This window comes from Melanaphis sacchari, unplaced genomic scaffold (genome assembly GCF_002803265.2).
Source record: "Melanaphis sacchari strain LSU unplaced genomic scaffold, SCAv2.0 Contig12_pilon_pilon, whole genome shotgun sequence".
Taxonomy (NCBI): domain Eukaryota; kingdom Metazoa; phylum Arthropoda; class Insecta; order Hemiptera; family Aphididae; genus Melanaphis; species Melanaphis sacchari.
In genome coordinates this window covers 3,852,864-3,878,892 of record NW_020270527.1, presented here as the reverse complement: position 1 = coordinate 3,878,892, position 26,029 = coordinate 3,852,864, and the positions used below count along the sequence as shown (strand labels likewise).

The following is a 26,029-nucleotide window of genomic DNA, read 5'->3' as shown; positions in this document are numbered from 1 at the left end:
ATTATTACAACAATTAAAATTAGTATTATCATTATATTATCCGTTAGTGCGAGGGTGTCATATACATGCAATATACCTACATATTTGTACATGGCTACCTATATAATGGTATTCACGTCTGGTGCTGTTTCATGCTGTGCTAGCGGTTAGAAAACGGAACGTTCGTTATTACGAAGAGCGGCGTAGGAATATATTTAGATTTTTTTTTTTTTACGATACCAATGTGAAATTTATAACGGCTGTCCTAATATCCGAAATTTACTAACCTTAGCCATCGCGTGTGGTGCCGCAAGAAACCTAGAATTATTTGATAAAAACCTGCTCTGCCATTGAACTAAATCAAAGGAGTTTATAGGTAAAACATAAAATACAATTAAAAAAATCACACCATAAGAATTACTTATTGAATTGGTAATTGCTATTTATTTTCCCGTTAAATTAATATGAATTACATTTGCTCGTAAACGCTCATTGCTCATTTTAAATATACCTACTTACCGACTTTATATTTCAACAGAACGTTATTAAATATAAATCAATTAAAATACTGGCACACGCTTGCATAAATTGTATAGCTCTATTAGTCATAGTTATGAATATTGTCGACATGCAGAATTTCTTTTTCTTGGATATTTATTATATTATGTAAACTAAGAGTTCTGAAGCGTTATATCATAAAAAATGATCATTATGCGTGAGTAATATTTTGGGGTGCGTGAAAAAATTACCATAATAATTCGGTTTTCGCTTCGAAACTCGGAATCTTTAATACGTAAATGTGTTTTTGTACGTTAAATCAAAGGAGCTGAGATGTGCAAGTCGGTAGCGAGATTTAATTTGAAATAGTGTTGTATTTTTTAATAATCGAATTTAAAAAAAAATTAATAACTTAAAAGAAAATTCATGTTCTTGAGTTGTTCTTATTATTATTATTTTTTATATATATATAGACATTTTATTTTATTCGAATATTTTAAAATTACGTATGTATCCATCTGAATGCCTACATATTAAGGATAAAACATTATTTTATTAAAATTATTTATATAATATAACCGAGTAAAATAATACTGTAAGTACTAAAATTACATTGTAAAATAAATGTGTGCACATTTAAAATTAATTTTGTTTTTTTAATGTAACTCAAAGGTATAATATTATATAGATACTTCAAATTTTTACAAAATGTTTATATAATCGTATTTTATTTACCTTAACATTAAGTTATATTTCGGCTACTTTTATGTTACTTTAAAGCTTAAGAAATTTAAAAATTTTTTCTAATTTTTTTTTTTCTGCCGACTAAAAATTATTTTCTAAAAATTCAATACAAAGCCTAAAGTTAATTAATTAAATTTATTATTTGATACGTTGTTAATTTTTCAATTGAAAATATCGAAAATTTATAATCACAATATAAGCGTTTAAAGTTAGAATTTCGACAACATTTATAAAAACAAAAAGATGTACAAATTATTTTGTAGTTAAAAACGCATACAAATTTGTCTTTATTTATATATATTTTGGTTTTGAAAATATAATTAAAAATTATTCATAAGTCATGAGCAATAAAGTTCATACTGAAATTATAAAATCTAAAAAAATATAAAAACACAACATACTTTAAGCTCAAATTTGAACGAAAATACTTATGTAAACAATAAATAACGATATTAATTGTTATTTTTATAATTTAAAAACATTCACAGAAACTTGAAACTTATATATAAATATATATTATATAATTAGGAATTTTACTATATGCAATGATTTTTTTTATATATTTTTCAACATACTATCTATTTATACTGTAAACATATTTTTGTTGTTTTACGGTATTTACAGAATCATTTTGAGTTATATAAATTGATATGATATGATATAAATAGTAAATACATATTAAAAAATAATTAAATACTAAGAATATAGTAAATGAAATAGTTTTGGTAAAATTTATATCAACCTATAAAAATACTAAAAGTAAAATAAACGATTTCAATATATTATAAAATATACTTAGTAATATGGCTGAAACTTTGATTGATCGTTTTCGCGCAGAATAGTTTTTCTTGTAAAACTTCTAAAAAAGATCTACTCCACATTTGATATACAACAGAACGTTACCTACTTGCCTAACTTTTTTAATGTTTGTATGTTAAAGTAAACGTACAAATACTAGTTATTCTTATTTTTAGGTATCGGTAAATTTCTAAATTTTTAGTTTTATACAAATTGGTCTTGATAAATTCTAGGATATGCAAAATAAATGTGATGGACGAAAGACAAATGTTTATGACCACTTGGTTTACTTTACCAACAAACCGTCTACGCTCTACATTAAAGATCTTGAGGACGACAATGAATATATTATTGGTGATGTTCACCATTATAAGTGATAAAATCACATACATTTAATCTCTTTCACTTATTTTTACAAGGCTTTTTTCATATTTCAATAAGTCTGAGCTTAATCTTACTAATTTTTAAGGAACCATTTCAATAGTAGGTAACTTTTTGCAAGGTGTAGGCGTTATCATTACCGACAAACTTCGTTTAAATTCTTCCTTGTTATTTTCAATACTTGTAATGTTGAGCAGATTTTTACGCTAGATGTGTTGTATATAATTGACATTCTGTTTGTAGTTATTTACTTATTCTCAAACATTTCCTTACCAACTGTCGAGCTAATATTTCTTCAATTTAGAAGTTCATTTCCTCTTTCACTTCTAACCATTTTCTTTTGCATGATGAGTTTATTATTCTATATGTATTTTAGTTTAATGACAAATTAAAACTTTACGCTCATGATTAGTTTACTACCTTCACCTTTACCAAAGTTCTGAGTGTTTTTTATTGTACGTCACGAAAGTCTTTTAGGCTATATTTTTTTACGCTATACAAACAAAACTTCTAATTGTGTAGTATTTCCGCACATCTAATTAGCTTCGATTTCCATCGGCCACATTTATCTATTTATCTATTACATACCCACTCTTCGATTTAACAAAAATCACTTTATGTCACACCTATACTAAGTCTTGGAGCTAGAGAAATTATAATTTATTTTCTAAATTCTTTCTGAACTTAAATATAATTGGATTTTTTTATTATTTTTTTTTTTACTTTATTACTATATATCGGCGATAACTATGCCAGTTTTCTTTTTATAATTATATTAAATTAAAAATATTTCTATACATATATGTTACACTATTACTTCTTAATTCATTTTTGTAATTTTTATATACACCTTGTTAAAATTTCTACCTGATATTAAAAAAAAAATAAAAAAAATATGTAATTATCTATTTACGATATTTTGCCTTTTTTCAATAAGTTATTTTTAAGAAAATAAAATTATAATTTCTTTGAAGAATGTTTGATTGATTATATATCATATATTTATTCATTAGATAATAATAATTTATATTATATATAGATCTGAGTGTACTATTAATATAATAAAAACTAAATGTTAACTTTAAAATGTAAAAGTTTTAAACGTTTTTGTTCAATTTGTATATAGGTATTGTATACAAAGTGGAAATTTCTATTTTTTCGTGAAGCATATCTTTAAAAAAATAGATAGTCAAATAACAACATTCATTCTGTATATTAGAGTTCAGTAGTTTTAACTTTATATACATTTTATGGTACAATAAAATCTATATTTGTATTGACCATGTTGAGCAAACTACTAAAAACTTTTATCCCATCGGCTATCGTATACACACATATATGTTGTAGAATTGCAATTTTATTTTCATTATTAATATAATATGTGACGTTATGTAGTTTGAAAATGATCGAACGAAAAACTTTCTTCGTAGTTTTCAAATATTTAATTATGTGATAATTAAAACACACATAGCAAATCATAAAATAAAATATACCTTTGCCTTGTTTAAACAAATTTACAGTATTGTACGTATATGACACAACTGGTAAAATTTATATTTTTAAAGTATTTCTTACTAAAAATAAATCTTTAGGAAATTAATGTTGTATCTAATGCATAATCAAAATACCTTTTTTATGATTTATATGGTAGTATAAAATATGATTACCCACCGATTTACATTGGTAAAAACTAGTGGACTCGTTGTATAGTAGTGGTCATATTATGTAATAGTTAAAATAGTTGGCTTCTTGACTACTCGTAATTATTGTGACGTTGGATGAAAGAACAATTTAAGCAATTTAGAAATCCAATAATCAATGATATTAAAAATAAAAAAAAAAACATAAATAAAATATATCTACATGCAGCGCGGTGAGTCAACTTTTATAGTTTCAGTTCTTATCATAGATCGATGGGCAACTATATATAATACTGTTTTAAATCATTGTTCCTATTTATTGCCAATAATATTTTATGCTATAAGAATAAGGATACTAGTATAAAAATAAGATATTCCGTTTTAAAAAGTTTCAGAGGAATTCAAAATTTTACAATTGATGTCGTTTTTCGTATCACCAAAATTTGATTTGAAATATTCAAGAATCAATACATATATATATTATATATATATAATTCTATATACGTATTTCTTCAAGGACACATTTAAAAATATTTATTTATAGATTTACTATTGTATTTTATTGTTTGCAAAAAAATAATGTGTTGTCATTTATAAGAATTTTTGAGAAGCATTTCAAATAATGTAACTAATAATAGTATTATTTAATCAAAATGTGTATTATTTTATATTATAATCTGATTTTTTGTTTATATTATAGTTTAATAGTTCATATTGTATATATTATTTATTTTTTTTAAACACCAAATAAATGTTTTTTATTTTTATTTAATAAAATTCACTTATTTATTTTTTCATTATAGTTTTAATATTATTAATCCAATTCTTTATACATTTCAAGTTACGTTGGAGTAGATGAATATAATATTTTTTTATATTTTCAATCTATAAAATTTAAAATAATGTATTAAGTATAATAATCCAATGTACTATCATTGATTTTTAAAGGAGTCATTACTTTTAAAATTTAATGTTTTTAAAAATAACTATCCATTAAAAAAAAAAAAAAAACATTGGTTATCAATCATCAACAATTTTAATTCTAAAATTTTTTTTTTTTCTATAATTGTCCACACTATTGTTAACTTTTTAAAACACACATATATTCATATATACATAATATTATTAACCTAAATTGTGTCAAACATCAGATTATCTGATACAATTGTATTAATTATCTTGTATCAACAGATTTTAAAAGTAAAAAATATATTGTAATATCAAAATAATTAAAATTTGAATGTTTTGTAAAAATATATAAACGTAATACCTTACTATATTACATGTTTATTTAATATTTATAGTTTAAACATGTACATTATTTATCTAACAATCAAATAATTATTGATTTTTAAATATTTATATTGAATATTGATAAAGTATTAAATGTATGCATATATTTACACACATTAAAATAAATGTTAGGTTCCTATGACAGTTTTATTCAAAACAATAATTTTGACGGCTGTTACTTAGGTAAATATAATGTTTAAGTATCTTAATAGGTATATACCTAATAGAGATTACGTTTTAAGAAAATAATTCTTCATACAAAATAAATATAAATCAGACTAATGTACATTTACATTTATTTTTTACATATGTATATTACGGATGATGGTGGATATAATCACAGATATATTTTGGATTTGGTTTTTAAGGAGAGGGGATATGTATACTGCGTAGTATTTATCTAGGACTGATAAACAAATTGCTTAAGAATTTTTATAAATTAATAGCATAACAAAGAAAAACTACATTAAAAATATATATGGTATACGTACTTGAGTTCAAATAATTTTTTTAAAACAGTGCAGCTTTTATTTTCTCAACGTTAGTTTCTTAAAAAAAAAAATCGATTCAATTCATATGATACATTGTTGGCAACTAACAATTTCTAGCCAATGATATTATAAGAGAAATTATTTAAGACCGGACACTTAAGAAATCAATAAATTTAAAAGAATATCATCAACAGATTTTGAGCTATCACTAAAAATTATTGACCCTTAAAATGAAATAAAATCAACATTGAGATTTACCAGATGATTTTTTACGAATCTAACCATATAATGTTATAAAATGACAGACCATCAGCTAATCGGGTTTTTGCTTACCTGTAATCTACTGAACAAGATAGATGCATGATTGAAGTTACAGACGTGTATAACTTCTGCATAGATACGTCACTATATTTTATCTATTTTATAGATAAAATTAAACGAATCATATTAGTTATTAAAATATACCTACATGAAAATTATGAAAATGTAACACTTTATTAGAACTTCTCTTTTTAAATTCTCTTCTTTTCGTTTTTTTTAAAACCATTTTTATGCAATATAGATGACGATCTATTCAATTATGCGATAACACCGTTTAAACTTTTCCATGATAAATTTAAAGTAAAAAATAAAAATACGGATTTACAAGTATCAGTTTTTTATTATATATTTACAATTCAAAATTCACAAAAACTTGTTTCACAGAACAGACATATCCATTATGTATCTATACATTAATAATACATATATTTAAAGGTAACTGCATGTTTATTTAAATATGGATATACATTTGATTAAATATATTTTTTTATTAGATATTAAATATAAAAAGAATTGTGAAATATATTTTGACATGCTAAAAATATATAAATAATATATATTTTCTACAACATAATGCCATCGTATTATTATAAATAATTTTATCTAAGTTTAGTTAATATGTTATTGTTTTATACGAAAGATAGGTGCTTTTATATTATTATTTATTTATATTATACACGCATATAATAACGGTATTATTCTATTTAAAAACATTTAAATAAAATACTTTTAAGTCAATTTTAGTTTAGGTGGTACTTTTTTTTTAAATATCATTATTATAATATTTATAAATTGAAAATATTACAACATGTGCAGATAATAATACATTTTATTTTAATGGCAATGTATACAGTTTTTATAAATATAATATATAAAAAAAAATAAAAAAAATTTGGTAAGTAGGTACAGTAGAATCATATTAGTTGCTTTACTACATACATGAATAGTGCTATAATTTACAATTGAGTATTATTATTAAAACAATAAATAATATTAATGATTCATCTATTGCTAACAATTTAAGAAATATTTGAATCATCACAAATTGCTTATTTAATTATTATAAAATTAAAATAAACAGTATATGGATTTATATGAACGTACACCATGATTACATAAAAGTTTAACTTGTAAACAAAACATTAACGTTTAACGAAATATTTTTATTTTAAGTATTACACAATTTATTTTTTAAATAATAATTATATACTTTTGTTATTCATTTTTAAGTTTTCGAGTTAGAAATTAAAAACAATTTTCAAAAATGTTAATATATGAGAGCTCACCATAAAAATAATCACCTTGTATAGGTAATAATTAATTGTTTGTATACTAATATATTTCATAAAAGTATTATTAATATTTGTTTTTAAACTCTGAATTGATTAATTTTTAATATTTATTTATTTTTAGAATTTACTGATAATTGTTAATGCTGAAAGTTAGACTTGTTTTTTTATTTTATTGATTATTAAAACACATAAAACTAATTTTTGCTTAATAATTTGTAAATTTTTAAATCATATAACTACATATGATTTCAATGAACTGTATATTCTACATGAAAGAATTTGAAAAAGTTTATTGTTCTAAGAATACTATGAAGAAAAAAAATAAGAAAAAATTACGACATTATAAAACCAAAAACTTATTTGCTCCTTTTGGAATAAACATTCGAACACATTGTTAAAGAGAAAAATAATGTATTCCTGTTCGTTTTATTTATATATAAAAACTAATATCAAAAAGGATTCACAAAAACTCGAAAATTTGTAATGTATTTGCATTTTCCTTTAATGTTTCATAAATAGTTCAATAAAGTGAATTGTTTTATTTCATCAGGGATTACTAAGTTTAATATTTTAGTGAATAGTAAAATGTTTCAAACGTTGAACTATGGTAAATAAAACATGGACTTTGGTAGCTCATTCAACCATGATAATATCAATTAACCAACTTAACATTAATTACACATTTCCAAGAAATTTCACCTTTAAAATGACTTTGCATATTTTACAGGTATATTTTAGTGGTTAGATGTGTTAAATATCGAAAACGCATTTATAAGTATTTATATAAAAATCCAATCCAGATTAAGTGGTTTGTTAAAAAATTCGGTAAAATAATTTGTTTATAGACATTGGAACAAATTACTGATTCGTAATACTTTATAAACTTTATTTACACAAATTAAAACAATTTTTCGGGAGTTAGACACATTAATGATTAAATTAGAGTATACATATATAATAATATAATATTAAATGTATAAACTTAACATTGTTCTTAATCTTAAAATGTACAATACAATAAACACATGATTGTAATGACCTTATTTATAATTTATTTTAAAGTTTTAAGGCGTATAATAATATGCCCAACAAAAATGTCCTCAACATTTCTACATCATTATACTTTTGAAACTATAACGTACAAGCCAAAATCGTTAATATATGGATTTACATAAATTATGGAAAATATCAAATAAATATCACCAATATATACATTTTTCTATGTACGAATCGTATACACCAATTAAAACATAATAAAAACTGACATGGATAAAATATGTAACAGATTACATAATAGTTTTTATTTTATTATAATAATATTGTATTATTATCAAATCATAGATCGTTTAAGTGGTGTATTATAAAGATATAAGACAGACATATTAATGCAATAATTATAAAACACCATGGCATAGAATGTAATGACGTAATATTATTAAATATCAAACAACAGTATTTCATAAATTATCAAAAGCTGTGTTCGCAATTGAAAATGTATTAAAATTTTTAATTTATTTCACACTTGATCTGTCATCGTAATTATTATTATTGTTATTTTTTTTTTTTAATATTTTTTTTTCGCGTTTCTCGTTTTGCACGCGTTTACTCCAGTCGCACACCGATAATATTGTGCTTTCAATTTGTATTTAAGTTGATGAACATTACTAAGGACGGTATGAGTATCCATATGGATGGACAGCTAAGCATGTTCAGGCTCCGTCCGTGTCCGTGCTGCATGGCCGCCGGGTTCTCGCCTGAAAAAACACAAAATACGTTCGTCGTTACAACGTGAGCGAATGATCAACTACAGTATAAACACACATTTATATTTCACTTTATTTAACCATATTCGGGTATATTGTGCATGATTATCGTTATGCGTACCGACCCATGTGATAAAGCAAAACGAGACGACTGGTTCATTGTTGTAATATTACTAAACTTACATCATGAACTCGGCCAAGTCACATGATATTATAATATATTTATATAATTATAACATTAAAACGATACGAGCACGCGACACATATTTTCTGGACCTAGCTATTCAAGTTATTCGATGATGTCACAAACTTGGACATTCGTAACGTATGTATATATATATAAATATATAATGCATATATAATTTAATGGAGAGATCGATAATCCCGATTGACTGACCTTATATACCTGTTCGTCCTGCGATCGTGAATTTTGTGACCAGCAAACGTCGTATATTCTAACATTAATATTATTTACTTTATTATGTATTAAATATCTATGTATAAGTAACGAACAGTGAATAAATATTGAATTTTCAAGTCAACGTTTTCAAATTAGATTGCATACCTATTACATTTAATAAATAACAATATAATACTTTTACTTTTATAACTCATTGTTATGGAATGTGATAATATAATTTCATTATAAACCATATTTAATGTAAATTAAATTATGATATATTTTTTTTTTTGTGTTGCACTGACAATACATTATAAATAATTCATAACTCTATGTGAGGACATCAGTTTTAAGACTTGACTAGATAAAAAAAAAAATTAAAAAATATGCCTAATATTTTTTTATAAATATAATAATCAATTTTATAATAAATATTTAAAAAAAATAGTTTATATTTAAAAAGAATTTTGTTTATAAGTGATAGTAATGATTAAACATTTATTATGATTACGTTTTTTTTTTTTAATAATACAAAATGTATTGTAACACGGCATCCAAGATAGGCATTATGGTTACACAGCTGTCCTGTGATCCATTTTAACTGTATCTTATGTATAATATTTTAAGTTATAAGTATGACAATAATATTAAGTCTATATTACTATACGAGTATGTACCAATTAGCATTGAGTATAATATATTATAAATAAAATAAATATATTGTGTATAAAAACAATAGATTAAATAATATGGCCTATGCTTCCGGAAGGAGACTAATAAATGAAACTCAGAACCATTTGTCGCAGAGGTAAAAACAGTGTAGTAATTTTACCTATCAATAGTTATTGTACACAATCGCCAACGTCAAATAAATCAATATAATTACCTTAAAATACCTATGTAAAATATATAAAATAAAATCCATATGTGTTAAGAAATATATTTGTTTAATTTATCATCATTATTCGTTAGATCATTGATATACCAATATCATTAAACATTAATCATATTTTTTGTCATAGAATAAATTACATACTGTTTTATTAAACATTTCAAAATTTTTATTGCATAGGTATAAATAATTATTGATAGTTGTTCTTATTTGAGTTGTATGAAAAATCATATAGTAATAACAAAGGACTTAATATGTTTAGATTTCCTACTTATAATTCACTTTTTAGAGAATGGATACTTAATTCAGGTTGATAAACGATAATTATTCAAATAAATCATATATATATATATTTATTTAATACATATAAAGTATACGTATAGATAAAATATTATTTTTACTTTTTTAAATGAAATATTACAGTTTCCTAAAAAACTAAGAAATACAAAGGTATATGTGAAAATCGCTTGAAAAATACATTTTATACCAACAAAAAATGTATGGTATTTTATTGAAAAAATATGCAATAGCTGCCGATAAGAAAACTTTTTGAAAATTAATTTTTATATTAATAATTAGTAAAACCACTAAATTTATTTTCAAAATATTTTCAAATTATAAATTTGAATAAGTTATTGTAAACCAAGTATTAACCCAAATATAAATGTGTGTATTTATTTTTAAATAAATTCAAAAACTGTGATTATCTTTTAAAATTAGTCAGAGGTGACCCATTTAAAATAAATACATTTGGAATTTAAATTTAATAATAAATATCTAACCACAAATAAGATCTAAATTTTAAGATCAAGTAGATTTACTCGATGCTGAAATTTAAAACATGTAGTCTTTTAAAGTGGTGACTCATTACAAAAATACACATGCCATTTTTATTCAAAGCAATATATATTGGATAAGAACATCATTAAAATAAATTTGTTTTAAGTAATTTTAATTATCGAGAAAATTTAACACTTTTTTTTTTTAAATCAGTAACCCGCTCTAATAAACGGAGTCTATAAATTGCGTCCTACAAAACAGGTCATAGTATTTATAAATTGCTGCCCATGTACTTTTAAAATATACGTGAATTGCGGCCCGTGTATTTTTATGACATACGTAAATTGCAGCCTAGGATATTCCGATTTCCGGTCAATTGTACAATAATTCAAAGATTAGTAATAAGTATTAACTAATATTCTACGATGTAGACAATTAGCTTAAGAAGTCAGGGAACGAAAAGAAGAAAAAAAACTGAAAAAGAAACATTTATACATGAAAAAGTATATGAATTTCAAACAAAAAAATTCTCGGTTAGACTATGTGCGGAAATTATCTTACAAATTTTTATCGGTTTCTTAATTAAAAATTTTCTTGGTAATATATTTTTAATGATACACATTTTTACCCAATACTTTATTACTAATTATTAATAATACATTTTTTAATTATAAACAAAAAGCAGTGAAACCATTTTTTTTTTCCATACTAATACTAATAAACAATCATATTTCTAGTCCTAAATTTGAAAAATTGGAAGGAAAATATTTAATTTAATAAGTAAATTGATTTTATACAAATTATATCTCGACCGCAGTTCACATATATACAAATATACACTACCCGCAATTTACGTATGTATAAAATATACATTGGGCCGCAATTTACACAAAAAATTAAAAATGGAATGCAATTTACAGCGACCTTTAAAAAAAAAATGTGTTTAATTAGATGTTGAATTAAAAAATGAACATAAATATTGGTACAGTTGTTTAAAAAAAAAATCAATTTTTTACACCGTTAAAAATACATTTAAACGGTCACTCATCCAAATAAAACATATATATATGTGTGTGTGTGTGTGTGTATGAAATAAATACATCAAATAAAAATATAGTCTATATTCATTAAATTATGAGATTTATAAGGCTGCATAGACAATCACTCAAAATTTAATGAATTTGTATAAAAACAGCAATTTATGTCACACATAATATGGTAATAAACAATAACATTAGAACGTTTGATTTTGAAAGGTCGTGTGATAAGTTGACGCGCCTTACATGTACGATTGTAGTAAAATTATTATTATATTATTATAATTAGGCATGTCAAAAAATAAAATATGAGTAAGTACATCGTTTCTCTTTTCAACAATAAGTTTATACTCAATTGATTTTTATAAATGTTCAACGCTATTCGGTGAATAAATAGCGGTGATACCCTTCATTTAATTTAAGTTAGTATAATATAGTTAATTGGTGAAAGCTTTAAAATATTATAATAATATTATTAAATTAGTGTCAATGATAATTAAATATACCATTTTAAATTATTATTAAAAATAAAGTAACTAACGATATTTTTTCTTATTTTAAGAAGAAACCCGTAGTTTAAATTAGACTTCACGAATAAAAAATTATTATTAAAAGTACAATTGTATGACTTACATATTTGTATTATGCATGTATATTATGTTATGTATACCTATCAACTTTAATCTATATAATATAATGCTATAGCTAAATGGTTGTACAAAATATTAATGTTAATCAGCAAATCAAACTTATTATAGCTTCCCTACGATTTACTATTTAACATATCTTTGTAGCCGATTTATAGTATTTTCATAAATAGTAGGTACTTAATAATCTAGCCTCACAAAAACATAAAAACTAACAATGACTAAAATATGAGCCGTTATCAGAAAAATTATTTTTCTAACTATTAAAATGTTCATAGCTATTATTTTGAATCGACGATATAATATTTTATTTTTTTAATTTGAAGAAGATGTGACATAATATTAATGTGTGTAAGTTTAAACGGCATTAATTATGAGACTTATCACTGGTTTTCACACCAACCAATTAAAACCGATCGTCGGTTGACTGACTGTCGTAAACCACTAGGTTATCAATGACAGGGGATAATAACTATGAAAAACTTAACGTGTTAATTTTACAGAAAAAAAATGAACAGAACCAGTCAGTTAATGAATAACTTTATAAGCCATCAAATAAGCTATTTTATTGTTTTATTTTCCTACTTCTGTAATAACTGAAATTACACCACTGCAGATGGCACATAAAACCAACCAAACCGTCATGGTTCAAGAATATATAAAATAAACTCAGTATTCGAGCGCTCAGTGAATTTGAGTAACGAGAATTTCATCAAAATTAAAAAATGCATTTAAAAAAAATCAACAAAACACTCTTTAGTGAGATTAATGTGACTTTTCGTCCCAGTGTTCTGGTCTCATGAGATGGTTTAACCTAAATGCATCCAAGATATATATATATGATGTTCGATTCGCGATAAATTTCATCTGAGAAAACGCTACCGTAGTTTCTACTTGATTATATAAGTAGGTAGCGAGGTAGAATAGGTCCTCTTACACATTTAAATTAATAGCGCCTGTACTATTAATCCAAACGATTGCAATGCATCAAACATATTATATATTATTAAATAATTACTACTACCACTACTAATAATATATAAAAGAATAAACTATGCTGTTATTATCGCTATTAAAATGTATTAGCTTGGCGATTATTTCATTTTTTCTTTGATCAATTACCGAATGTAGACACTAAAAGTAATTCTTGACGCCAAAAGTTCCAATACAAGACCCGCAAGCACCTTTCAACAAATTTTGTATAATCCACATTAAAACTGAATTTTATATCCTAAAATTCAACATTCTGCACTTTTAGAGTATAAATAAGATATATGTAATAGTTATTTTATAATTTTATAATACGCAATATATTTCATTTATATTATTATTCTTATATTTTTTAACTATTAACATTGAGAATATAACTATAGGAATTAGTCAGTTTTACACCCGAGGAAAAAAGTACCTCAAAAAAAAAAATTTTTTAGGTAAATAATACGCAAATTCAAATTGATTCACTACGTGCGGCCCTTAAGTTATTTTTAAAATTAATGTTTGGCCCTTTTCAAAATTCTAGACTATAGAGTTCAGGGGAACTGCTACTTAACGTTATAGTTGATTATTGTAATTATTTGTACCTAACACACTATAATTTTTTGATCGAAAACATAATATCATATCTACCTTCTAAGTTCGTGTCACCATTTATTTAAAATGGATGACTATTTATACTGATATTATAAATATATAGGAAAATATTCGATCAAATCTTAGGGGAGGGTATGTATTTCAAATTAAATACTACATTTAAACAGATGAATTATTTTCGTTCCCTATCAGTGTTTTAAAATATAATATACATTTATTTTTTATATAATAAACTTAACTTTTATGCAATAAACTATAATACACAATATTATAATATGAATGACAGTTGACACGAATCTAACATAAAATACTTCTATAATAGCAAAAAATCAAAAATGTGATTAACTTTCTGGTTACTAAAATACCTCAAATGATATAAAATAGTTTTATTTCAAATAAATACGGGTTAAGATAAAAAATATAAAAACTAATTATTAATTCTAAAATAGAGAAAATGTACTGAAAAATACAATGTATGTCACACAAAATCTAATTCATAAATAAAATTATGATAATAACTGGAAATAGAACTATTTGAGCTCCATTAGTATCCATTTTAAAATTATATACGTTAAAATATACAACAAATATCAGTGTATCACATATTATAATTTATACACATGGAACGAAATTTTAATACTTTGTATATTTACCACTCCATCCGTTTAAAGATACTACGGCCTTTCACGACAAGCTGCAGTTTATAAGTATAACTTTACTTCGAGGAAAAACGATTTTGGTATAGGTTATCAAAGTTCTAAAATTACTTTCGAGAAATGTAAGCGATTGTCAATATTAATATTTTGCAGAGTTTACAATAAATATTATTGTATTCGAGTTCACATTTCGCAACGTAATGGTTGAAAAGTTTTTTTAGATTACTTTTTGAATACATTTCGCTTGAACATTCTACCTATTCGAAGATACTGTTGGTATATCCAACTTAGCCAGTTATTCATTTAATATAAATCACCGACAAACGATTGTTGTTTATGATGCGAACGTACCGTTCTTCCAAAATAAACAAAGAATCGTTTAAAACAAATTGTATAAATCAATGGTTGTTTAGTGCTAATCGACCAAATTAAACTTTTTTATTTATATATTTTTTACATAATGTTTTTTTTTTATTTACAATAATTTTAGTTGAACATTGAATTTATTATTGAAAGGTGTTAAGTTTTTTAGTTATATGTTTTACAACAAACCCATGCAATCACCATGCGTATTAAATTATTTTTTTTAAACTAGAATAAATGTATAGAATGTTGATCCATGCGACAACAATTTATTTATTTAAATCATTTTGACAAAGCAATATCATGACTAATGATTAGTAACAGTATATACTATGTACACATTAATTAATATAATATAAACTTTAAAATGTATAGCAAATTACTCTTAACTTTATAACTATGGAATGTGCTGTATATTATATTATATTTTAAAATATATAAGTATAAAAAATTAAATATCAAATAATTATTGATGCGTTAAGTATATTTTATGTAAAAAAACTCAAATACTAATGATTAAGAAAAAGAAAAAAGTAACAAATTTACAACAGTAATAGTAAAAAAAAAACTTTGTTTTGTAAATTTTATATTTATTTATTTAAAAAAATATATTCATAAATAAATAAAAATAATTTATAAATTTCAGAATGTATATATTTATGTTTTATATCGTTATATGCATAGGTAAATCACATATTTTCTACATTTATAATTTAAAGTTGCTACAATTTATAACTTTAAAATAAAAATATTCAATATTTAAGCTAGTTTAACGCATGTAATAAAAATAATATACACATGAAAACCCCTATGAGAAGTTTAAGTTTTTAAATTAAGACACTGCGAAATAATTTATAACAGATTCATGAAATAGTACAAGATGTAAATATCACAAATTTTATATTTAATCATACAAAATATATATTTGTAAGAGTGGAAATATCTATATATTATATTTTTAAATAATATATTTTTTTAAATACATAACAGTAACAAGTTCTCAAGAGGGATGCACATGATGTATAAAATAAAGAATTTAATCAAATAAACGGTATTCAAAGAGCAGTGTAAAATGTTTCAAATTATTTATAAAAAAAAAAAATAATAATAACAAAGTTGTTTTATATTAATTATTATGATTAAATAATATCTATATATTATGATTATTATTAACTTAAATTCATACTAACATATCTCAAAACTATGTAAATACAAGATAATGGTATACAATTATTTAAAATTAGTATAAATAATTTGAAAATTTTGTTAAGTGTAGAAAATAATTAGGTACATAATACTTAATAAAAAAAATTTTCAATTACAACAAAATAATTAAAATCGTTGGAGGAAAAAATTATTATTATTTATTTAAATATTTAATTTTGTCAATATTTTTAATTTATTAAAAAAAAAAAAATTTCACTTTTGCATTTTCGATATTTTTTAATTTTTTCTTAAAACAACTTATGAGGAACCTTTTATTAAATTTAAAATTTTATCTATAAAATTCAAAAATTGAATACTTTTCTAACAACAAAATAGTTAACAAATTTTTATAATTTTGATGAATTTTGTCAAAATTTGGACTTAAAATGCTTTTAAAAAAAAATTGAAGTAATTTATTTAGTTTTCAACTTGTTTACTGGCAAATGAATTTACAACTATATAAATAGCATAAATATTTTCAAATTATTTTGAAAGCTATATATCACCTGAGTTTAGAAAATGTATATTATAAATGTTTAGTGTAAATTTAAAGTCTCGACGGTTATTTATTTATGAACAACAAAAAAAAAAAAAAAATCGATTTTATCAATAACTAGTTTTTTATTATTATAATTGTTATTTGTTACACATATTATTTTATACGTTATTCTCACTCGATATTTCAGAATATTATATTATAGTTTCGAGTTTTTTATTTGTTTTATCCAACTGCTCGAAATAGTAATACAATGTGATTGTCAAGTAATTTTACGTTCCCGCAATTCGCTTAAACTACTCATCTGATTTTTACCAAACAAAAACTAATATGGTTCCCGGAGCCTCACGGGAGTGATTTGTGCTTGGTTATTCCCTCGAGAGAAATATTTTACGAACAAAACGAGAAATAAAAATAAGGTGACTGTTGTTACCGTTATTCGTTTAAACTACTTCACCGGTTTTTTTCACAACAAAAGCAATAATGTGATAGTTCAAGGCACTGAAGGTGCTTAGGCAATACTGCGACGCACAAACTCATCATTAAACAATAAAAACAATAATAAAATAATTTTAGTAAAAAAGGTATTCAAACTTTTACATCGAAAGATTTCTCTGGCTGTTAAAAACATATTGTCGACTCCGATATTATTAATGACAAAATAATATGATGTTTTTATATAACATTATAAGTACATTTATTTGTTAATAATATATCAATGCAATATAAAAATATATCAATTGTAGTTACGTATCGTCGATAAAATCATTATCTTAAAGTTCCCAATAATACTTTTTTTTTCATTTTTGTAACGACGTAATACGTAATATCTATAACCATGATTAAATTAATTTGTTTTCTCTCTATTGTACCACGACCGGGCCCTCAAAAAATGCTTTCCAAAAAGCACAGTTGAATACCTTTTATAATAAAATATTTATATATAAATATTGGATACGTGGTGATAACAAATGACTTATGGCACATCAATAATAGTCATGATTATAACGCTCGTCGTTTATTAAATTAGATTTAAAATTTTTGGAAGTATTGTCTTTTTTTATTTATTCCCATATTATTAGATAAAATAAAGATTTAAAAAAAAGGAAAAAAGTAACACATTTACTACGATGACATATCTACATCTAACATGTTGTATACACTGTACATAATATATAATATTATTTAAGTAACTATATTCCATAGTTTTTAATGTATAAAAATACAAAACATAATCAATATAAAATAAATATGCATCTTTGCTGGGAATATAATAAATTTAAATATTTCACGGAATGTGTCTATGATTTTCACATATAAACTGTATTTTTATTTATTATTTAACTTATATTTGATAAATTCGTTTCACATGATTTGCAATAAAATACATATTTTATTTTATATATTTTAACATAATTTAAAAATATTCGTTTTTACTTTTTTCTTTACATGTTTCACAAATTTCAACAAAAATTCTAAAATATAAAATAATTTGTTAACTTACACTATCAAAATTATAGTTTATACTTAGATAATAGTAGTCGTAAAAATTAAGTGTGTTTAGAACGAAATTTTAAAGTATCAGTTAAATATTAATAATTTGACTTTAATGTATCGTATAGTCTATTCTGTTCAATATCTGTACCATATTAATCTTAAAGATATTAAACTTTATGTTCAACAATTAATTGACATAATATATTAACAAACTTACAACACCAGTACTTTAATGTGGCTGTGAAAATGTTTTTACCTTATAAATTAAAAACTAAATAACAAATAACGTCAAAAGTAACTTCATCTATTTCAACCAAAATTTCAAATGTTATTCGTGATTTTCAAACGAAACTTTTTCGAGTGATAATAAAGTACTTTACCGCAATGCATATTAAATCAATGTTTCAACTACTCAAAAATTTCAGATAATTCAACACATCTCTACATACAAACATAAATTAAACAAAGAACGTCAATTAAAAAAAAAAACAGTACAATCAAAGCAGGAATTCCTTACATTCTCTTCAAGTAAATGTAGTTTTAATGTAAATAATTATGTCGTGCATTGATTAAAGCAGATATGCATCTTGCTAAATTAAACAATCCGCAATTCAAAAAACAAAGGTAAATCTATACTAGATCGCAGCGTTCTTAGAAAAAATTATTTTTCAACTATTTACGAAGGGACATTACTTAAAATTCGTGATTTTATTCAAAATAATTCTATTTGGTTTTCTATTGAAGAATCCACCAATATTAAAGGCAAGTATATATTGGAAATGTTACTGTAGGTAAACTTCTGAACTACGTAATTCTTTATTAACGAGTGAAAATTTAGAAAAATATAACTATAGCAAAATTGTTTAACAGTTTTAATTTGCCTTAGTTATATACAACATGAACATATTTTACTCTTTATGATAGATGCAGTTCCGTGCACGATTAAGTAGCAAATGTTTTAGATGTTTTGTGCTTGAAAATGATTTTATTTTAAATGAAACTGTCAAATATGAATATCCCGATATCGATTCATTAATTTCAATGATTAAAGGAATACTTCTAAATGCTCTAAATAGAATTGAAATACTCAAAATTAACTATCCAAATATCCAATTTCCTTTAGAGTCAATTATAACAAGGTTACAAGCCGTAAATTATTATTCCAAATATCATGATGAAATTAAAAATATAGTATCTATGTTAGATTTTGAACATACAGCATCAATTTCCGAGGAAAAAAAAATTAGAAGTCTGATTTAAAGTTTGCTCTATCCTATATGTATAGCGTTAAATCTTGGTTTTTTTAGGAAAATCAATATTAAAGCTAAAAAATTCCGAGATTTCATTAAACGAAGGCTTAAAAACTAAGTGTTTGTTAATTTAAAAAACTAATGAATCAAAGGTTGCAACAGCTGAATCATTAAAGAACAAAATGAATGCCATTTTAAACAATAATTCGGAACTAAAGACCAATAAATATATAGGTAACATGCCTTAACATTGTTTGTAGTATTATAAATGAATACACGATGGAGTTCAATCTTTCGACTACTAAATCAACAACCATGAAGTGTGCACCGATAACATCTTATGATGTGGAACGTTTTTTAATATGTACAAGTCTGTATTAAGAACAAATTATAGTAGTTTTAATTTTTAGTATTTAAACACTTTATGCTTTGCATTGCTTTATTTTGAGTTGATTGGAAGTTAACAACAATGAACTGTATTATTCAAAAATTATTCGAAATTGCATTTTAACGTGTTGAAACACGTCTACATATTTTTAGTTTTTCATTATCTATAAATTCCAGCCCTAATGATTAATCAAGACATAAGAAAAAGTTATGCATCTTTATTTATCGATTAAATTTTAATATCACTCTTAAGCTTAGTTTTTATACTATGTCAAAAATGAATGGTAAATTAAAAGGAAATTATGAAAATTTAATTAATTTGTTTTATATTTAAAACTTTTATAGTTTTTAGTCATGTGCTATGATACGCCTATATCTAAACTTATTTATATAAATAAATCATTTTTAAGGATGTTAAATTACTAACTTAACTACCACATATACACAAAAAATTAAAATAATTATTGAGCATATCAACTTACTTTAAATCAAATCATATTAATAACTAATTTATAAAAGTAACAATAATTTTAAAAATAGTTTATAATTACATTTCCTCAAACTTTTTCGATATGTGTTTAATACCCATACTTATCAAGAATTCGGAAAGTATAAAATACTGAATTTAATGACAAGGTGATTGTCAGATATCTAACAATAACTACTTTTGAAATTGGATTTGTTTTTCGATGTAACAAAACTTTCGTCCATTCAATCTATTTAACGCTGTTCAAAATAACAATATTGTGCTTTTGTAACACGATGCCGTGTGATATTGAATAAATAACTAAATAGGTACACGTTAAAAGAAATTTATTTCGATAAAGGGTGTAGTTAAATACGTATTACAGCTTACAAATAATGTATATATCATACACAATGGATAATATGCAATCCATGCAAGCGCTATACAACAACTATATTTTTAAATATTAATGAAATCCGTTGGCTATTCAATATTTATGAAAAGAATCGAATTTAATATTCCATGTTTCTCTGATATATTAATATTATTTTTAATATCACACATAGTTTTTTCAGGAGACACAGTACGATCTGTCTAAAAATTCCTCACGATAATAATGTTATAAATAGTCTGTAACAAAAATATAGCAACGGAATTTTAAAATAACTTGAATTCATCAACGTAATTAATATGTTACTAATAAAAAAACTCTAAAATCATTTAGACGTTAGAACGATTCGATCCAAAGGTTAATTGGGTTTTTGGATAAACCATGAGATTTTATGAAATGAGACTGTTTTGATCATGGGTATAATACACATAAGCTGATTACAAAAAGTAATGCTCAATACTTAGCACCAGAGCACCAGATTAGACGTTTGACTAACCTAACCTATTATACCAGTTTTCTATAAAGCACAAAATTAGTGTAAACTATAACATGAACACATTGACAAGGACTGTATAAAGTATTATTGATCGATACATAAGAAAAAAATGCAATATACTAGCTATTGTACATATGCTTATACCAAAATTAAAAGTTCATAAATTAAAAATAACTTCTTACGTAGATTTAACTTTTAATTTAAAATAACTAAAAATAGTTATTTTTATTTAATATTGTAAGTACTTACAAAGTAACTTGAACAGATATTTTTTAGAACATTATTGATGCACCTAAATTATTTTATTTTGTTTTTCTTATTTTGACACTTTAATGTATCTTTAATATAATATAATCAGCTTAAATTCATATAAATTTATTCTTAGTATTTACACACTTTTTTACATACTTTATAATTATTTAATGCTAGTCGAGATAAATACAATTCGATAAGATTTTAAGTTTCTAAAATTTCTTGATTTCTATAATTTAAGTATTTTCATTTAATTATACCATTATTTTTATTTTCGTTTAGTATAAATATTAAAACTCAACACGTTTAAATGGCGTATTTTTTTAAACTTATTTATTTAAATACTATGGTTTTTCAGGGTATAGGTATTTAAATAAAACTTTCCGTGAAACAGTATTTGTTTACTGTACTTTTAGTTTTGTTTCGTGTAACATTGGGATAAGAACAAAATGAAAATTAATGCTAAATGACATAGTAAATGTAAGAACCGCAATATAATAATAAAACTTTATATCTCCTCTATAAAGTCATTATTAAGATGTGCATAAGACTGAAGGAGGATAAAGATAATCAAAAAATGAATAAATGTGTGTACATTTTTATCTCAACGAAGGAATAAATAATTTATCTTAAATTTAATATATTGTATTATTTATAGATAGGTATAATTTACTAATATTATGTAATATTTATTTTGTGATTAATTTTTTTTTTTTAATAATTTAAAGGTTATGATTATGAAAAACAAGAAGTAAAATAATGTCATCTACTTTCATTTTAAGTTTGTATAATATAAAAAAGGTACCCAAAAATTTTCTAAGATTCAACTTGATTCTAATAAACACTTTTATAAATCACTGTTCTTTAAAAAGAATTTAAGATAATATTCAGTCTACAAAATAGTCGAGAAATTGAATTGTTGATTTTATAATTCGTTAATACTTAAATTTTAATATATCTTAATTTAAAAATATAATTACTTTAAACTGTATTTACAATTAAGTTTAATTTAAAGCACTAATTCTAGTTAGGTAGATATTTTAATTAATTATTTCACTCAAAATACAATTTTGATCGAGTTCAACTTATTTAACATAAAAATATATACCCACAATGTTCATGGAAAATTAGTGATTTCTTACATTTCTTTAAAATGTCCACGATTTTTTTCGTATAAAAGGAAAAAATGTGCTCAATTTTTAATCTATAAAGGTGCTATATAAATATTTTTAAATTTTTAACTGACGCAATATATTATTTTCACTGAAAAGACGCGTTTATAAAAAACCTAAGGCTTTGTAAAGCTGATAGTTTCCTTCGCTCTAACCTTAATATAAATATAAATACCCCCGCAGCTAAATTAAAATATGAATTACCGAGATCATTCAAACTTTTTTATAAAGGGTAAGAAATATTTAATCGTGAAATGACATACTACCAAATAATTTATTTATAACATAATTTCTGAAATAAATAAAGAAAATCTAATCAAAAAATGTCTAATCTCTTAAGTTATTATTTAGAGACTAGGTATAAAGAGTGTATAATATACATTTGGAAGAAAAAATATTATATTATATTATGTTTACTATAATATTGCAGTTGGAATTTATAGTTGATGGAATTGATAAAATTATATATTTTAATACAATGCAATAAATAATTCAGTATGTAGAAAATAAATAGGTAGTTAATAAATTTAAATTATTATCATATCATATTTTAAAAAAACACTTATAAGCTACTTCAATTATTTATTTATTTAAGAAAATCTATATATAAGAAATTAGAGTTAATGACTATGTTCATTATTTATTTAGCATATAGCTGTATAAAAAATAAGATTAAATTAAATTATTATAAGTAAAAATTTATCGCGTAAATTTAATTTTCAAAAAAATAACTATGAGTGGTACAGCATTTTTTTCAAATTAAAGAAACTAGAATATAGTTAGTAATTATAAGTATAATAACGTAAAAATTGATAAAAACATTTATAAATTTTAAGAATTTATTAATAGTTTAATGTACTTAATTAACAACCTCATATCATATTTTCTGGCCAAATATAAATTATAAAAATCTTTCGAAACGAAATATTTAACATAACAAGAATAAAATATTTAAATTATTTTAACATTTATATAATTTAACTGACTTGATTATTAATTAACGAAAATTTCAAATATTTAGAGTTATTTACCATAGCTCTAATTCGATTTCACAAAAATCAGATAAGCTATAATAAATTCATTTTTATTTTAAATTGTTAAATGGAATTTCATACACATCAGAAAATTAATATAAAAATAAAAACTCAATACTTTTAAACATTAACTGGTTGTAATAATACGCTTATTTATGTATAAAGTGATTAATATATTAAGTATTGGTATTTACATGCAACTTTAAGACGACATTCCTTAGGATGACAAAACTAAAAAAAAAATACCATAAATAATCATTATGTTGAATTTACGAGTATACGTATTTCTAGTTTCATTCAATATCTTAAAATATATTAGCTAAAAAAATATGAGATAAGTTTTGGATAGCAATTCATGAATTAAGAATACTATTGTATATTGAATGTATACTGAATGCACATCTCATAATTGCATTATGCACGAAATTCCCAAAGTTGAATCGGTATTATGACTTTCAATAATAAAATAAAAAAGTTTTTTACTAGTAGGATTCTTATTCATAAGCATCATAACAATAAACAAAACATTTATCGACAAAATTATAAACTTCTAATTAACACGACTCACGAGATCAATTGGCTCAAGGTTCTTACGTTAATTCATATGCGTATAGCCAGATATTATGCTAACATCTATCAGAAATTAATCAAATCAGACTCGTTTGACCACGATTTTATTGTAAGGATTACCGTCGATTGACAATAACAATGACGGTTCTAACATTCAACATGCACAATACAAATGTCCTCGAATATAATCCATATTAATAAGGAATAACTAAAAGACCACACTATCGCGAATCCAAGATGGCGGACGGAATGAGAACAATCAATTTTAAAGATATTTTGTCAGGTTATTCGTGTTTGACACTCCAATTTCTCATTTAAATAATTTTCAAGGATAAAAAATCGATAGAAACTTAAAAATAAAATTTATGAAATAAGGATTAGATCTAGTTATAAAATTTCAAAAATATTTTTATAATAAACCAATATAGCTATTCTACTCAGCAAATAAAATAAATGTGATAAAACTATTTGTCATAACGAATAGTGTTAACTTTCAATATCTAACCCTTGTATAATATAAAGCACTATAGAATTTGTGTAATCGTTTGTAATAATTAAATTTGTCAACTGTGTGTTCATGTATGTACATTTACATGGTTGTGGGACTGTTGAAACAATAACGGTAATGTTGCTAGATTGGGTATAGTTAGTACGGTTATATTTATCCTGCTTGGTCCGAATATTTACCAGTTAGACCATCCAAAATGAAAATTGAAACGCGGTCTGTGCATTTAATTAGCGCAACGGAGAATCGGAGAAGGTTATTGTTTATACTTCGCATCTTACCAATAACAATATTAAATATTTACAAGACCTTTAAGTTTGGCGTCTACCCTCTTTACTTTATTGATTTTGATGTTTGTGTGGACGTATATGTATGTATTTGTATATATTATATATATCAACGCAGCCACATGTATTAATAAAAAGGATTACTGCTTCCGGGGACTAGCCACGGGTTATTATAGCTGACCTACCACAATTAATCATACGACTTCGGTTTAATATTTCAAAAATATCCCTCCCATACCGCAAAATCCTTTTATGATGCCACTTACGCTGCTTCTAATATCCGAAGCGGCGTAATGGGACCTCCTTGAAAGGAGATTCCATATTTGTACTGTAATTTGTGAGACCGTAAACATGTAAGTTTATTTGCGTTCTATGGCTGATGGCCTCCCGAATAAATCATCTCGCTTAAAGAATACATCCGTAAGAGAGACAGCAGCCAACGTATTCTAAAAATC

At 23.5% G+C, this 26,029-nt stretch overlaps 1 protein-coding gene across 1 annotated transcript in view; it reads right to left on the bottom strand.

Annotated features, from left to right (window-relative positions):
- Window positions 1-8,949: 8,949 nt before the first annotated feature.
- The window catches only part of LOC112591186 (hemicentin-2-like), a 319,132-nt gene continuing 302,052 nt past the window's right edge, over window positions 8,950-26,029 (bottom strand). Inside the window, exon 7 of the mRNA XM_025334910.1 lies at window positions 8,950-9,191. Coding sequence (XP_025190695.1) covers window positions 9,073-9,191 — 119 coding nt within the window. The 3' untranslated portion in view covers window positions 8,950-9,072. The remainder of the gene's footprint in view (window positions 9,192-26,029) is intronic.